Below are 17,500 nucleotides of genomic sequence, written 5' to 3'. Positions count from 1 at the left end.
CCCGCTACCAGACACTGCAGCTGCTCAGGAAGTTCCTGAAGAACCACGTCATTGAGGACATCAAGGGACGCTATGGGAAAGAGGACCTTGAAGACAATGGTCAGCTGTACAGGTAATGATCGATAGATAGATAGATAGGTAGGTAGGTAGGTAGGTAGGTAGGTAGGTAGGTAGGTAGGTAGGTAGATACCTTTATTATCCAGCGGGGGAAATTCAGTCGCCCAGATGCAGCACAGCAGTTAAGGTTACAGAGTCGTGTACAGCAATACAAGGCAAAAATAAGAACAAGTAAAACCTCTACAACTGTCCTGCACTATGCAGGAAAACAACAGCATCTCGTCATGACCCGTCACGCGCTGCACAGGAAAAGCAACAACACAGGTTTCATTGTCTTACAGTGATTATTATGATTGATCAACAGGTTTGAACATGAGTGTCACCAACTGTTGTTCTGAGAGTTTCCAATTTCAACTCACTGGAAGTTCATTCATTCATTCATTCAGCCTGTATTTATTGAGAGAGAGCCCCCAATCTTTTTTGAAAACAGGAACAGCGGTGGTGTTTTTTTCACTGGTTTAACAAAATCACAGTCAAACGGTATAGTTTACACAGAATTATACTTACAATACTTTCAAGGGAAAAAAAATCATACTGCACTGACTGAAGTAGACATACTACAGCATTGTCAGAGTAGTGTCACTCTGCATATTTACCATTGTATCCTAGTTCATGCTATGGCAAAATTCAAAATAGTAGATATGTTGAGTGATACTTGTCTGACAACACGGAAGTAACTATGTCTACGTTGTTGCAGTGCATTAATTTCGTTTTTGTTATTGTTATTAGTCAGTAATTTATTTTACTTGACCACGTTTTGACAATCATTTATTATACCTCGATAGAACCATAAGTGGAAAAATAAAATAAAAAAGCACTCCCATATCCTTTAAAGCCAGCTTTAAATCATTGGAAACATGTACACAGTGGTGCTGTCACACTCTGTTTACTTCTGTGTCCAGGTTCCCAGCTACTTCTCCTCTGAAGCCTGTTCCCCAGAGACCCCCACTGACAGAAGGGGACCTGCCCAGACTGATCCGCTGGGATGACTATGAGGAGCTGCCACTGCACGAGAACACGAGAGCAGTGGTATGACAGCGAGACGACCATTCTAGCAATAACACTGCTGTGACAGAGATATGACAATAGCACTGGTTTGACTGTGAGATGACCATAGTAATAGCGCTAGAGATGACAATGTTAACAGTAGCACTGGTATGACAATGCACACATTCGTCCTCACATATATGGAGATCGAAAAAGCAATACCTGTCACTTCATAATGTTCCAGGAAAAAGTAGAATGGACTTGTTCATTACAATGAAGAGGGTTCCCATCATCATGAAATGCCTGGAAATATTTTGAAATTGAAAAATCCAGGCTTGTAAAATTCTAATGTTTTGGAAAATGTTAGGAAATACATTGTTTTTGTCTAACATTATCTGAAAAAGGTAACATGGTAACATGTAGTGCTGTGCTGCACGAGCTGCGTGAATGTATATAGGACGTCACATGACCAAAATAATAGATCTACAAGCTAACAACACGTTGCACTGTGATACGTAGACGTTGTGAGCTTGTAGATCTGTTCTTTTTGTCACGTGATACCTTCGCTCGACTCTGTCTTGGTGCATCGCTAGAACACTGGTGTAAGAGCCTTATTATTGCACCATATGGTTGCTATATGCCTGGAAATTAGGTAAAATACTTTGGAAAAGTTATGTGGGAACCCTCAATAATTATGCTGACCTAGTTACAGTATGGCTCTGGCACTTGTTTTGATAGTATGTTGGACAACGATGGAGTTCTATGAGTTTGGGATATGAGGTATATCTGGTGTTGGCTAGATGGAACATGGCAAAATGCCATGGCAAAAATACAAGAGGTGGACCAAGTGGACCAAAGATAGGTTCAAAAGCAGATATCTATCTGGTGACACCAGAAAGGAATCTCTATACACTTAACTCTGTTTCAGAACCCTGAGTCATGGAATAAGAGGCACAGCATAGCTATTGGGGAGGTGCAGGAGTGCAAGCTTGTCCGCAGAAAGGAGATTACCCCCAAGGAAGTGGACCATATTTGGAAGACCATGACGATTGCACAGTAAGTACCTTCCTGGCACCTCTAATATACTCTTGATTTTTATAAAGGTAACCCAATTTGTTTTATTTTGTTTTTATTTACGGTATTTTCAATAATTGAAGGGCCTACTATTATGTCATTGTAACGTTGCTGATCTAAGAAGAACTGAAGCTTAGTTTATGGTAGCACTTGGGGCTCTTGCACAAAAGCATGAACTAAATTGCTGATTTGCATTTTTGTTTTCATTAGTTTACAGAGAGTCCTGGAACTGAAGACGATGAGCGGAGTACTGGACCCAAAACATGTGAATGCAAAGCACATTGTTGAAAATGTGTTCAGTGTTAACAAGAGTGGAATAGTCATATTAAAGAACAAAGCAGGTGCAGTATATTCTTGAGCCATTTCTTTTCTTTAAAAAAAAAAAGGAAAATCTTTCAAAATGTTTAATTGTTTCCAATTTGTTCATACAGTATTTATGCAGGCAGTGTAAGCCAGGGTTCCCACACGTGGAAAATGTCAAAATAAGGGTCCATTTGGTTCCATTTGTACACTGGTGTCTTTGAAATTAAAACGTGTGAGAACCACTGGATTAAGTCATAGACACGTCTTGTTTTTTTGTCAATCCAAAAATACAGATGCAAATAATAGTTTAGTGAATAATAATAATAATAATAATATAATAAATAATTAGTGAACAGATACAGATATTGTCATTTCTGCTGCTCAGCCCTCATTAGGATGTTATGTTTTTTGTTTTTCCTCACCTGTCTCCCCCTTTTTCTTACTGCACAGAGGACATGCCCTATTGGGTGTTATCAGCCATGAAATGCCTCGCTAACTGTGAGTATTATATTATTGTACTATTCAACCTTGAAATTCTAAGATGCTTTATTGGCATATCTGTGGAAAAAAACTAAGTTGCTTAGAGAGAAATTATTAGACTACTAGCTGTGGTGTTATATACATGGGTAGTATTGTAAGTGTATGTGTGAGTGCTTGTACAGTACTATATTCACTGAATGGATTTGACCTCCATCTAAAAAATAGATTTGTTTAATTTCAGTTTAACCACTTAAACCCTTTGACCGGGGGGCCCCCAGGGATCTATACTTGGATTTACACGCGGTGTGAGCTTGTAGATACGCTATTTTCACCGAACGTTAGGCTATTTTCTCCGAAAGTTCACCTACTATGACATGCCCACAATAGGGACACTAGGTTAATGTGGTTAAGATCTATCTTTTCTTCAGCATTGTGTGAGCACTGCAGTTAAAATGTGTATTCATCTTTATTGTCAGGGCCTAATGGCAGTGAAAGCAAGCAACCCATGTACCCAGGATTTGAGAGGGACGTCCTGAGGACGGTTGCAGATTACTTTCAGAGACTCAAGGAACCACTACTGACATTCCATCTGTATGATGTGTATGTCAACATTCTCAGTAAGTCAGTCCTGGTGTGGATCTTCCACAGCTTGTCAGCTGTCATTCGTTATAGGAGAAACCCTGGGTTGTCATTGTTTGTGTCTGTCTGTCTGTGAACTTACTACAGGCAATTCAGTTTTATTTCATAGAAGGTGCTTCACAAACAATAGAATTATGCACAGATATACCCAGTACAGTGCCTGCACCTGTCTTATAGGTGATACACAGGACCCCGGGAAGACTAGAGGCTCATTGATGTGTCTCTAATGGGGATCCTTTAATAAACATAAACACAGTCTGGGAGTAAGTGCTGCTTGAGAGGGTAAATTCAGGACAAGAAAGTCCCTTAATCGAGAAGGCTGGTCACACCAAACCACTTGAGGTTCTAGCAGCACATATTGTGTATTGAATCGCCCATTGCCAGTGGGTGCAATTTGTTATGTACAAGCTCAAGAGCGTAATGAATATACATTTTTTATCGTATGATAATTTCGCTTTGTGTTTCTCTTGACATCAAGCGGCCCTAGTACATTTATGTACCTTCATCTTCTCTCTTCTCCTCCCCAGGCCTGCTCCCACAGCAGGATGTAGCAGTTGAAGCTCTCCAGGTCAGCTGCCTCCTGCTGCCACCAGCTAACAGAAGACGCTTACAGCTTCTACTGCGTCTCATGGCCCGCGTGTGCGAGAACCCTGCTCTGCCTCCACTTAATGACACTATTGCTACCCGTACACTGGTACATACACTTTTCTTCCATCATCAACTACATGCCCATTGTCCATCAAATGTATCTCGACCTTGAATAGATAGTCAAGTAGTGTTCTTTATGGCCCGTCTCTTTGCAGATGGTGCAGACATTCTCTCGTTGCATCCTGGGCTCTGCTGAGGAGGTGGACCTGGATGACCTCCTGGCCACCCAGCTGGTGAGCTTCATGTTGGAACAGAGCCACATCGTTCTCCAGGTGCCGTCCAACCTCCACCGGCACGTAGAGGATCACCTCTCCCATCTCCGGCGGGTACAGGTCAGCACACACCTGTCACTCCTTCCCCAACGATGTGTAGAAGTCTGGAAGTACTTTTTAATTCCAAGCCAACCTTAGACCTTGTGAAAAGCATACCCATTGTTCCCACTATAGTGGATTTTCCATCACAGGGTTGTCTAGCTTTGGCTACAGTAGACGCAGGTGAGGGCAAAGAGGAAAGCTGGCTTAAGGAGTCAGCAGAGCCATCGAAAGATCTTTGAGCTTTCGATGAGCTTTAAAGCATCGAACTATATTTCTCCATCAGATCAAGTACTCGGGTGCCGATGCAGACCCATCCACACCGTCTACAGCATTCTGTGAGCAGATCAGCAGGGCAGAGTTTGAGAAGCAGAGGGGCCTGGCCACGCAGGGGCCTCTGCAGGAGCTTCTGGAGGGTCTGATTGCTGACAAAGAGCTCTCTGCCAAGGACAAGAGGAAGAGGCTCAAACAGGTATGCCAAAAAAAAGGACAGAGGACAGTGAAATCACAAGGAAAACAATCACTCCTTGGCTTTGACAGATGTGTGAGTTTTGGTCAAGTTACTGTACAACTGTTGATTGAAAGTGAGAGCGCATTGGTTGAGACTATTTTGTGACACTTCCTTTTAGCTACTTTGTTCCTTCAGCTCACATGGTTTCAGAAAGCCTGGAGGACAAAGGATAGAGAATATTGAAACCACAAGTTGATACAGAGAAAGGTGGAGGTTGCAGAGTCAGAATCTGTTTAGGAAGAGCATTTATACAAAATTACAATCTCTTTGGAATTGGAAAATGCATGATTTAATATTGTTTGTATTTAAATTAACTGTGAAGCCCTACAAGAAATCTACATAACTACTAACACTCCATTTTCTGTAGTTCCAGAGGTCCTATCCAGACATCTACCAGAAGCGATTTCCTACTGCTGAGAGTGAAGCCGCTGTCCTGCCCGACAAACCCCCACGACTCAAACCACAACTCATGTTCCGTACTCTCAAGAAACCCTTACAAACCTTCCAGAGGAGTTGGAGTTTCAGGTCTTGACCCTTCAGCTCCAAAACCTCAACCCCTCTGGCTACCCGGATCATATGCTGCATTTGGTATTGTCATGTGGGAATGATGGCAGATACAGCTTGTTTGCTTAGAGCAAACAACTGGGAAACATTTACCCTCATTTATCAAACTTGCAAATATAATGTCATGACAATGATCGTAAATGATCAAATCACCGCCATTTCAGAGACAGTGTACACACATTTCAATAACCTGAAAAAGTCTAGCCTTGCAGTTAAATCATCCACATTAGCAGTCTCATTATTAAGTCTCATTAATTAATTCAATTAGCTTGAATCTGCACTCCTTTCTAAGAGGGTTTAATAAATGAGGGTCATTGAATCCATCTGAACACCAAGATGTTTTTTTCCCAGAATAAGCGTCCTCATATTTTTTACACTTAAAACTTACCACATTCTTTTTACTGGGCAAAGTAAAATGTTTGTGTCCCCTCAGATAATCTCACATACCACTGGATCGATCTTGTAGTAGCAGGCCAGTATTTTTCAGGATTTATTAAAAAAAATTGTGAATCCGTATTTGAGTAAGACTGACGGCATCAGCATGACGTCAGAGATCCATAGGGAAGCCATGCCGTTAGTCGGTACATTGGAACACTAAGTAGTGTTCAGGACATGAGAAGTGATGTGAATGCATCACTTTCTCTGGCGTCATACAACATGGTGGAATATGTGAGTCGTAATACTCTGGACACATCTTGATCACTGACTGTATAATAACAATTGTTTAATACCGTTAATCTTAATTGCTGTTGAACAAATGCTGTTTATATGAAACGAGTTTAAGAAATCCTAAAGGGCAACTTAACATTCTGATAGACTTGAATATATAATATATATATAATATTCTATAAGTGCAGCTTTTGATAACAAATAACACTGTCCAATGATGTTCATTGAAATACACTATACAGGTAGATTTAATCATGTATTACTGAAAAGATTTATTTCAAAGGAATTGTAATTTGCTTATTTCAAAGCAAAATGATTTTAGCTGGATTAATTTTAGTGTGTACACTAAATATAAAATGCATTTCACATGATTTTCTACTGAAAAGATACATTCATTATCTTGCTAATTTCAATGCAAATGCATTTCAATTGGATTCATAGATTTCCTTATTTTATTTTAACATATGTTGTAAATCATTGGTCCATAAAGATCTATCCATCTTGGTACTACATGTCTGTTTGGGCATTATATTAATTTAGGTTTACATTGTAGCACAAAAGTTTTAATGGATTACTAAATGTCTTTTATTTTAAGAGGTACCATAGCAATAGCTTTGTCTTAATATGTGGCATTCCCTGCAGTTCTATACTGTATATTTCTTTTAATGCAATGATGACATTTCATTATCAATGAATCACTTGATGTCAATGAACTGGATTGATGTTTTTACACTTGGCTTGTTTTATATGTATATATGAAATATTCTCATACATGGTCCATCTTTTCTTGTCACATATCTTTGTTTTTATTTTCTTTCTATTTCTGGGTAACGTTGTAATTGTTCTGTTTGTGTCTGTGTCTGTACTACATTTTAATTGTATTTGTCTGAATTTTGTTCCTGGTTTATGGTTATACAGATTCTAAAACTACATATATTTTAACAGTGAAAACTATATGGAATAATGCTGGAGTAACTGTTACTGACTGTTGAGAGGGTGCTCATATCTCTATGCTGGAATAAACTTCACAGATCTATAATGACATCCTGGTTATTTTGTGTGTGTTCCTGGAGTTATAATTCAGCACATCATAATGTAGGTATTTAAAAACAATTATTGTATCCAGGGTGACTTGGAATGTGTGAGCAGGTACCAAATGAGTGTACTATTGCTATGCAGATGTTTGGTAGTGATGTTTTATGTTTTCCACTAGGGGGCAGTGTTTTTATATACATCGTGTCTCCCTGAGCTAGGTAGGTGGTGGGGTAGAAGTAATATTTTAGAATGAGCCCCTATTGTGAAACACCAATGAAACATATATGTTTGCTTTTACATCTTTGTTTTTGATTGCATTACAGAAAACTAATCATAAATACAAATTATAGCAATAAGGCGGCAATGATTTGGGTCCAAGCACAAGGTAAATACATCTTTAGAGAAGAATAAGAAAGGGGGGTGGGGGCATAATTTGGTTGTTTCCATTGTGATTTGAACTATATACCCTACATGTAGTGAGGAAATTGACCTAAATAATTCATAGTTGTGAAAACTGGAGCATTTTAGAGCTCTTTGGTGGTCTTAACATGCAAGTATGTCTTTTGCCTCTAACTTGTAATTGACAGAAGCCTTGTGAGAACAAATATTTGGTTAGATAAATACAGATATTCATGCTTTCAAACATAAACATGGGAAATGTTTCACTCAAATCTGTGCAGCTAATTATGCCACATCCATAGTGGCAGAATACCTTATTTTCTTTTAATGGGCATAAAATATGTAAAATGTAACTGTTCCATGCAGCTTGAATGTTTGGACCCCCAATTATACAGTATACAGTGATATATCATTTAAGAATCGCAACGTTTTGTGATGGGAATAGAAAAAAGAAAGCAGCTTATCTGCTACTTGTTTTAAGGGTTACCTCCTGTCCTGTCACAGAAACATCCTCAGTGTTCATTTAATGTGACCATTTTTACACTTACAATTAAATTAACCTTGGATCTCGCCCTCCCTCAAATTAACAGTGAGTATTTTGCTAATTGTACTACTTTTCCAAAGAGTGGAAATTAAAAGGCAAATCAGAGTGCCTAGTGAAGAGACCATTATGCCCTTTGTGAGTGCAGGGCCAGAGATTGAATCTGACTCCCACCTTGTCTTCCTCCCTCACACCCTCTGCCAAAAAACTAACTTTAAAAATAGAATACAATTAAAAACCAAATCCTGGTTAGATTACCAAAACCCCCGGCACCTCAGGGCTATACGGAAGCCTGCAAATTCTCCAGGTTCATGTTTAAATAAATTTGCAACGACTAATTGGAAGTGGAATATGTGCTGAAGCAGGCAAAAAATATAAAAAAAGAACCCAGAAAAAATGCCCAGAAAGAAATAGCTGTCCCAGTTTCAGCAACATAGGTGCTGACCTATTGCAAGAAGCCCTTTTAGCTACCAACTCTATCAGTGGAGCAGCTAGGGCCCAAGCTTCTGATTGATGGAAGCGACCCATGTAATCTATAGTTTCTGTACGGCCTGGTTGGTGTGTGTGTGTGTGTGTGTGTGTGTGTGTGTGTGTGTGTGTGTGTGTGTGTGTGTGTGTGTGTGTGTGTGTGTGTGTGTGTGTGTGTGTGTGTGTGTGTGTGTGTGTGTGTGTGTGTGTGTGTGTGTGTGTGTGTGTGTGTGTGTGTTTAAGCCACATTACAGACTAGGACCATGGGTGCAGTTAGGCTAGACTGAACAGCAGCGATTCAGCACCGGGACAGCGCTCTCTCATGTGTGGAGATTACTTAGGAAAAGATGACCAAATAACTGTTTGTAGAAGCTTTATGCGGTAAATGAATAAACTGACAAGGTTCATAATTAGATACAAATCTACTGAATAATATTTTTTTTATTCTAAACTGAATATGTAGAGTACATCCACTTGCATGCAATGATTGCTGGACATATACTTTTTTTTAAAGTTTGTATAATAACTTTTTGCTGTTTGTTGGTAGGCTATTACCAAAACCTTACCATATGAACATTATATCATATGAGTATGTTTTGTGAAGCCGGTTATCACAAAGATAGTCTATGTTGAATAGGCCTCATATCAATCAAAAACCACAACAAAATGCGTGTCTGTTTACAAAGCCCTTTTTAATGGGTTTCATAATCCACCTTCTGGTAGGCACTATTGACTGGCCACCACCATAAAAGGGGTATTCAGTATGTCTTTCATCCCATCCTGTTTGTTGGTTATTGATGCCTGAAAATTAAAGAAAGACAGAAATAGCAGTTGGAGTTCGATTTTCGTGTTCATGACATTTTTATTTGATTCTGTGTAATTGTAACTACTTATTTATATTTAATTCTCTTAAACTCGGGTATATAATTGAGAGGGGACACATGCTATTGTTCACTCTCTCTCTCTCTCTCTCTCTCTCTCTCTCTCTCTCTCTCTCTCTCTCTCTCTCTCTCTCTCTCTCTCTCTCTCTCTCTCTCTCTCTCTCTCTCTCTCTCTCTCTCTCTCTCTCTCTCTCTCTCCCTCCCTCCCTCCCTCACACACACACACACACACACACACACACACACACACACACACACACACACACACACACACACACACACACACACACACACACACACACACACACACACACACACACACACACACACACACACACACACATTCTTTACACAGCCTTCTTCTCACCGACGCGGACCGTACCAAAACAAAGGGGTGCGGCTAGGCTAGACCGAGCAAGCAGCGATTCAGCACCTGGACAGCTCCCCCCACCTCTCTCTCTCTCTCTCTGTCTCTCTCTCTCTCCCTCCCTCGCTCTCTCTCTCTCTGTCTCTCTCCCCCCCTCTCTCTCTCCACTCCCTCTCTCTCTGCCCTACCTCCTCCTGCTCCTCCTTGAGGAAAGCCGATCTCGGCTCCACTGTCCTCCTCCCTCCCGATAATAATCAGACTCGGGTGCATCTATCTACCGATGCGGACGGTACGGTACGTGCTGCGGGTCCAACGCCAGGAGCCATGTTTTATTTAATAGGTGATCTTTACATTTCCGTGGATCTCTAGCCTAGTAGTGCTGATGTTTTACCGGAGGAAGGGAAGGTAACAGCACTGTCAGCCACAAAGAGGCTGAGAGGAGAGGAGAGCCATTGCTTCCTTGGAGGGAAACAGTGGAGGTTTAGAGGAGGCACTTTGTGTTGCTCATAATAAACCAAAGCAGCGTGTCTGCTGCTGCTCTCTGGATTGTCTTCATACCGGATCGGAAGGAAGGCGCACCGGCGGCCAGGCGGCAAAATAATGACGCATTTTTGTTAACGGGGACATAGGGGTGTTTTATTGGAGATTTGTGTTTCCGTTTTGAGATGTACCACCAGATGAAGATGCATCGTCTCGGGGCGGCGTGGTGGGTCTGGGTTCTCCTGGCATGGAGCATCCCTGGCGTAGCATCCTCCTCCTCCTCCTCAGCATCATCCCGTAAGTAGGCTAAACACACACACACACACACACACACACACACACACACACACACACACACACACACACACACACACACACACTAGGGTGCATTCCTGCATACTGTACTGGGTCGCTTGCAGCTCGGGTGCTGTATGTTGGTCCGTGGCCAACAGCAGAGGCTTGCTGTGCGTCAGCACCGGGATATCATATTGACCACTACCGGCTGCGCTAATGGATCATAACAACATCACTGGTGTTACACAGAAATTGGTGACCCATCGATTCTCTGATTCCAGACTGGCTGGCAGCTGCATGCCAGCTTCCCTTAATTACCTCTCTCTTGTTACTCTTGTTTACCATTTGTTTATTCTATTAAAAATGCATTTGTTCATCAATACAATTTGAAATAGATCCAGGTAAACTGCTGAACCTACTTAGGTTCAGATTAACATGGATGGGAATATAATTACACCAAATGCAAAAACCTTTTCAATCTTTTTTTACTCTGATCCATGTGGAAAACATGTCACCATGCTATTCGAATAAAAGTGACCAGACAATATGAAAAACAAACATCAACCACATTTTCTCAGGTGAAGTTGTCCTCTCACCTTCTTGATGTGGAGTCACAGCATTTGATAGGTCGCCTACTGTGGTATAGCATTGGTGTTGTTGGATAACGACCTGCTATAGCCTACCATACAAACCAGTAGCAAATGAAAACAAACAAACAAACAAAAACAGATAACAAATGACATGTATTCCTTTTTGTGCATGTTACTCCACATGGGAAATGAAGCCAGTGAATTATTTATGTGATTGCCTATTTGTGGATTAGATCTGCTGTCGCCTATATCATGCCTGTATAGGTCTTATACCAGGCTACAAGCAAGAGTCATGAGAAGTTCAAACTGGTTTCCATCAGCAACATATATAGCACTTTGCATGGTCCCTAATGACTTAATGATAAAAGAAAAATACATACGCTGACAAATGCTCTGTTAGTGCTGCTAATAAGGGCAGCTTTTTATGCCATTGATCACAATATGCTGATTGCTAAATTGAGGCATTAGTTGGCATCTGGGACAGTGGGACTGCTCTTAATTGGTTTACTTCATGGCTGATAAATAAAAGGTTTAGGATATCACCTCTCACCTATCTTCTGTCTGGTCAAGTAGGGGATAATGTGCCACAAGGCTCAATTGTAGGACTTTTCTAAGTGCATGATCTTCCACTCAGCCATGTTATTTGCAGGCATGACTTTTCTTTTCACTTTTATGCTGACTACACCATGTAGTAGACTCGTAGAGGCTACTGGTTGATGTGAAAGTTCTCCAGACAGATCATCTCTTGGTTCCCTTAAGACACCAAATCTGGCCAGTCTTTTGTTTTTACTTAAAGGACGACTTCACCCATTTTCAATCTTCATATAATTGCTTCACTAATGCTCATGATAATATGGTGCAATTTTTTCTACTCAGTCTGTGTCAATAGGAGGGTTGTGGACAGTTCAGAAACCTGCCTACCGTGTAGGTGGGATTCTGAACTGTCCACAGCCCTCCACTGAGACACAGAAGAAGAAAATAATTGTACCATAATATCATGAGCATTAGAGAGAACCAATTATATGAAAATCGTCCTTTAATAATTGCTGTATTGCGATCTGGTTTGAACTCGAAGGACGCTTGAAGCCCATCATCATACATGCCTTTATATCCTCACGTCTAGACTACAGAAACTACTTAATCATTAATCTGGTTCCAGTCCAGAATGTCCAGAACTCAGCTACTATGCAGAGATCAAGGCACTTCATAGCCTGGCTCCTAGCTGTATTTTAGATCTTGGCACAAGGCAGTGCATAGCAGTGCATCCTGTCTGTTGCAGAATCCTGGCTAGAAGTTTGGGGTTGGAGCCCCATAGGCTTTGGAAGCAACTTGCCTTAGGAAATCAGTCTGTCAGCTTTTAAACCAATTCTTAGTTGCATCTGGGTGGTGCATATGGTGAAGTTCCTGCCCATCACAGTGGAGCCTGGATTCCTCTTGTGGCGCTCCAACAAACTCAATAGGCGATGTTTGCAGGATGGGAGGCCAGGGAGGGTGATCTCTGTCACTGGAGCGACTCGTACAGGATGGTCGGATTGTTCAGTGGGGAGCGGAACTGGGCGGGATAGCATATTCCTCTGCACACGTTACTCCCTCTGAAAAAGAAGCTGCCGATGCCATGTGAATTAAACGAGACACAGTGAGCGTGGTGCAGTATAAACTCCTTGATTTACATTTCAAATCACAACTTTTGATTGACAGGTGATTTATAAACATAATTGACACAAGGAATTAACAATCAGACTTGGCAGATTACAGAGAAATTTGAATGATTCTGTTATGTATTACTGAAATTGGAGCTGGAAGGGTCACAAACACATTTTACAATGCACTAGACTAGAGTGTGTTTGTTTGTTTGTCCTAGTGTTGACAACAAGCCCCACTACTTTTTGATGTGTCCAAAGTTTCGTCTCCATATCTACTCTGGTTGTATGGTGATAATGTAATCAGAATCAAAATTGATGCATTTATTATGCCCCATTGTCCCTTCCCCCTATTGCCCTGTGCCTTTTCATACTTGCACAACCCCAAAAAATTGTCATCACATGCCCCAGGCAGAGAAAGATGGAGAGAGGTAGACAATGAATGTGTATGAGAGAGCGAGATAGGAAGTCACTACAGATGCTGGCTGTAGGTAATACTTTAACTGCAAACATTGCTATTATTGTTGCTATTATTAGGGCATGTCTCCTGGTGGAGACTTGCACTCTTCTTGCTTTGTACTTTGCAGCCAAATTACAGAGATTTACTTTGATTTATTTTGCGTTTAATTTGTTGCATGTTGTTCTTTTACAGCTGTTGCTGTAATTTGCTGTATTTTGTTGTGAAGCACTTTGTAAAATGATTTTTCAAAACTGCTTTTTATTTCTTATTTATAAATTATACTATTATTATTATTATTATTATTATTATTATTATTATTATTATTATCATTATTATTATTACCCTTATTATTATCATTAGTCATGTTTACTTCAAGAAAATGCTGGCTGTGCTTTTTTCTTCAAAGCCACATTCTTTATTTAGGCGATCATGAAGCTGTCGGAGTGAGAAGTAATCTGCTTATTCTTTCCTTGTGAAAGTATGAATGAAAGATGCATATCCATGTTTCATATAAGCACAGCCATCTCCACAAACTCAAGAGTTTTAACTACACCTACTCTCCTTCAATCAAATATTGAATACTTGATGTGACAATCGTTATCTTAATACAGCCAAAGCCAAACCAGTTCCCTTCACATGAACATCACTGAGCATAAATACCTCTTTCAAACTTTCAGCTGACATCAAACTGGAACGTTTTCTTGTCTGTGTGCGTGTCAGCGTAAACATCTGTTTAATCACTCCCAACCTTTCTGACAATCACACTCACTGGCATCAACACTAAATGCTTTGTATGACATCAAACCTCTGACGAATCCATTTACCACACTCACTTTCACACTCACACACCCTCCCACACGCACGCATGCACGCACGCGCACACGCACGCGCACACGCACACACACACACAGACACACACACACACACACACGCACGCACGCACGCACACACACACACACACACACACACACACACACCGTGTTATATACACATACACACATTGACAAATAATTCCTTTTTAATTTTTGTTGTTGTTTTGAGCATGCCTGCATTGCACCTACTAGTTGAGGAGACAGGAAGCAGAGACAGTTGGTGGAGGATCGGGCAGAAAGATATGATTCCGAGTCAGCAGTGATTTGTGTGTGTGCTTCCTGAGATGAGCGTTGCTGTCTACACCAGTGGTTCTCAAACCTTTTCTTGTGAAAGACCACCCAAATTAATGATGTACAGTATTTGGCAGTGAAAATATTTTTGAGCCAGGGACCGCCATACAAGATTTGAGTTGATAAAACTATTCCAAATTGTCTATACTTTTACTTCTACTCCACTACATCTCAAAGGCAAATATTGTACTTTTACTCCACTACAATTATTTTAAAACTTTAGTTACTAGTTACTTTGCAGATATAAATTATTACATTATGAAACATACATTAACCACTTTAGCCCTATTTTATACATTATTGAAAATATCAGATCTACAAGCTCACAACGCGTCGCATCGCGACGCGTTGTGAGCTTGTAGATCTGATATTTTCAAACATGTTAGTACTTTTACTTTTGGTACTTTAAGTACATCTTGATACCAATACCTTTGTACTTTTACTCAAGTAAATTTTGAATTCCGGACTTTCACTTGTAACAGAGTACTCCTACATTGCAGTATTGGTACTTTTACTTAAGTAAAACATGTGAGTACTTTTTCCACCACTGTTAAAGTGGTTAAACAAATGTTGATTGGGACCCCCTGGAACTCCCGGGGTCCTTGAGAACCACTGGTCTACACACACTCAAGACAAACAAACAAAAACATTAAATAAATAAGCGTGTTGGCACTCTGTTATCTCCGTACAGATCGCTCATACCGATATTCAACAATGTATACAGTGATCTGCACACATTTTTATTGCACATTATTTTTTATTGTTGTTATGTTGACAGTACTATTGCTGCTATAGTATACAGTATATGCAAGGTATCTTATATATGCATGGTTATGCCTTTTCATTGTTATGTTCATATTGCCATTGCTGCTATATAAATTCTTCTTATGTTATTATTACATTAGCTTTATTATTGTTGTTGTTATTGTTGTTATGTTTATGTTGCACAGTATCCTTATCTTACAGTAAAACCTTATCACATTTGCATTTCACTGTACCTGTATGAGTAGTGGGGCAAAAAATCATTCAAGATGTCTTAAAATCTACCTTATACACCCTTTTACACCAAACACTGCCCAATGGATACTCTACACCATGAAATCCTATGAGAGTGAACACTTTGTACACTACGGTATATCAACTATATTAACACTGAGGATTTTGCCTATTGTCATGACACCTAATGGCTACCTTAACTGCCCCCTAGCTATTGACTCTATCTGAAAACATGTTCACATACAGTAATTAGGCCCTCATGGTGATACCCTCTGTGTTAATTAAACTCAGTGTAACTCCGTGTCACACAGAGACAGACAGACAAACAACACCAGTGTAAATATTAGTCCATGTAATGCAGCTAACATAACATGGTATAAGATAATGTGGTTCATCCTGTAACCGCTGGTAATTTGACCACTGGCCACTCCATTTTAGGTTGTTGTATGTTTTAAATTCAGAACATATGAGCATAGCATGGGAGTTTTTTTTTACTGAATAAAAGCAATGATTGTCAAATAATCTTCATGAAATACATAAAGTGCACCTTCAGCCCCAATAACACATTTTAATCCTAGAGGAGCATGTTCAGCTTCTTTTGTCTTGAGGTGTCAACCAGTGAAATGGCAATCAAGACTTTGACCTATGACCTACCATACTGCCCCTGGCCTGAACCCTGAGGCATGAATAGATATTCAATCCACCTCACAGGACACGTTCATGTATGGCTGAAAAATGTCTCTCTCTCAGTTTAATGTTAAAAACTACATTTTCAATCTGGCGTACTTATTTTCAGCATGCCATTAGAGGCAAAACATTTCCAACATTTTAAACTTTTTGGTCAAAAATAGCAGATCTACAAGCTCACAGTGTGTCACAATGTGATTTGTTGTGAGCCTTTAGATTGGTTATTTTCACGGCGCAACACCATCGAACAATTAAGTATATATCAGGCTTAAATGGTTAGAAGGTGAGTTTTACGTGAATCGATTACACTTGTAAACCTGACCTTTCAGCATGGTCAATTATGCGCTTTTAAGGCAAAGCAAATGAGTATAGAGACTGAGTTTTGGGGGTGGATGAGCTAAGTTGATTGATATTCATGATACGGGCGGGCCTGAATATTTTACTTGCCCCTACACCACCTAGCCAGGCTGTTGTTATTGACGAGTGGTGAGTAGAGAGAAAGTAACTCCTTTCTACTCTTAAATGTTTTTTTTATGTCAGGGGATATCTGGCATAAGTGACTGTATTATCTATTACAATAAATTGTTGTGGTCAGCTCAATGCACGTGTTCTTTATGTCCTCCTGATGAAGATCCTTAATAAATAAAGCAGAGAATAGGGTGTGTGGAAGTATGCTGTTTTCTTTTTGGGGGGAACGTTTTTATCTAGGGGGATTTAGTCCCAGCACCACCAACATCAAGAGGGTTTGCGTGTGCGCGCACGTGTGCGTGCACGTGTGCGTGCGTGTGTGTGTGTGTGTTTGTGTGTGCCTGGCTAATCTCCCAAACGGCTGAACCGATCAGCGCCAAATTTATTATGCACACTGACCCCCCCTCCCTACCCCCGCCACACATACATATGATTTATATTCTTATTAAATATTTAACTTCAACTTCATGATGGAAGTCAATGGGGGGCTGACACTGTGCCTAAAATTGGAGTCATACATCATACAGTAGATACGTCGTAGACGTATGAAGTCTGAGATCCAGTGGTGGAAGAAGAACTCCATGCTGCTATAAGACCCCTGTCTTGTTGAGAGAGTGCATGTTCAGCTCTCCAAGAATAAAAGCTGTTCTGGTCCACTCAGAAAATAAGGCTATAGCAAAAATCATGAAGTTCCATTTCAAACGCATCCAACACTTGGCAAGTAATAT

General features: G+C 40.3%; 2 protein-coding genes across 2 annotated transcripts in view; both read left to right on the top strand.

The window, feature by feature from the left end:
* Nucleotides 1-7,324, top strand: part of LOC308093722 (DEP domain-containing protein 1B-like) — a 9,181-nt gene extending 1,857 nt beyond the window's left edge. Inside the window, exons 2-11 of the mRNA XM_080440051.1 lie at nucleotides 1-112; nucleotides 1,020-1,146; nucleotides 2,033-2,160; nucleotides 2,389-2,519; nucleotides 2,932-2,979; nucleotides 3,438-3,578; nucleotides 4,128-4,294; nucleotides 4,404-4,580; nucleotides 4,846-5,031; nucleotides 5,438-7,324. The exon at nucleotides 1-112 is cut by the window's left edge and continues 154 nt beyond it. Of these exons, the coding sequence (XP_080296177.1) occupies nucleotides 1-112; nucleotides 1,020-1,146; nucleotides 2,033-2,160; nucleotides 2,389-2,519; nucleotides 2,932-2,979; nucleotides 3,438-3,578; nucleotides 4,128-4,294; nucleotides 4,404-4,580; nucleotides 4,846-5,031; nucleotides 5,438-5,602 (1,382 nt within the window). The 3' untranslated portion in view covers nucleotides 5,603-7,324. The remainder of the gene's footprint in view (nucleotides 113-1,019; nucleotides 1,147-2,032; nucleotides 2,161-2,388; nucleotides 2,520-2,931; nucleotides 2,980-3,437; nucleotides 3,579-4,127; nucleotides 4,295-4,403; nucleotides 4,581-4,845; nucleotides 5,032-5,437) is intronic.
* A 3,335-nt stretch (nucleotides 7,325-10,659) lies between these two features.
* LOC308093500 (contactin-associated protein-like 2) overlaps nucleotides 10,660-17,500 on the top strand; it is a gene marked incomplete at both ends in the record, with an annotated part of 56,435 nt that continues 49,594 nt past the window's right edge. The window contains one exon of the mRNA XM_080439837.1: nucleotides 10,660-10,771. Coding sequence (XP_080295963.1) covers nucleotides 10,660-10,771 — 112 coding nt within the window. The remainder of the gene's footprint in view (nucleotides 10,772-17,500) is intronic.

This window comes from Gymnoscopelus braueri, assembly GCF_963280865.1.
Source record: "Gymnoscopelus braueri genome assembly, chromosome: 10".
In the NCBI taxonomy this organism is placed as follows: domain Eukaryota; kingdom Metazoa; phylum Chordata; class Actinopteri; order Myctophiformes; family Myctophidae; genus Gymnoscopelus; species Gymnoscopelus braueri.
The sequence above is the reverse complement of the archived record's forward strand: the minus strand, read 5'-3'. Positions and strand labels throughout refer to the sequence as shown.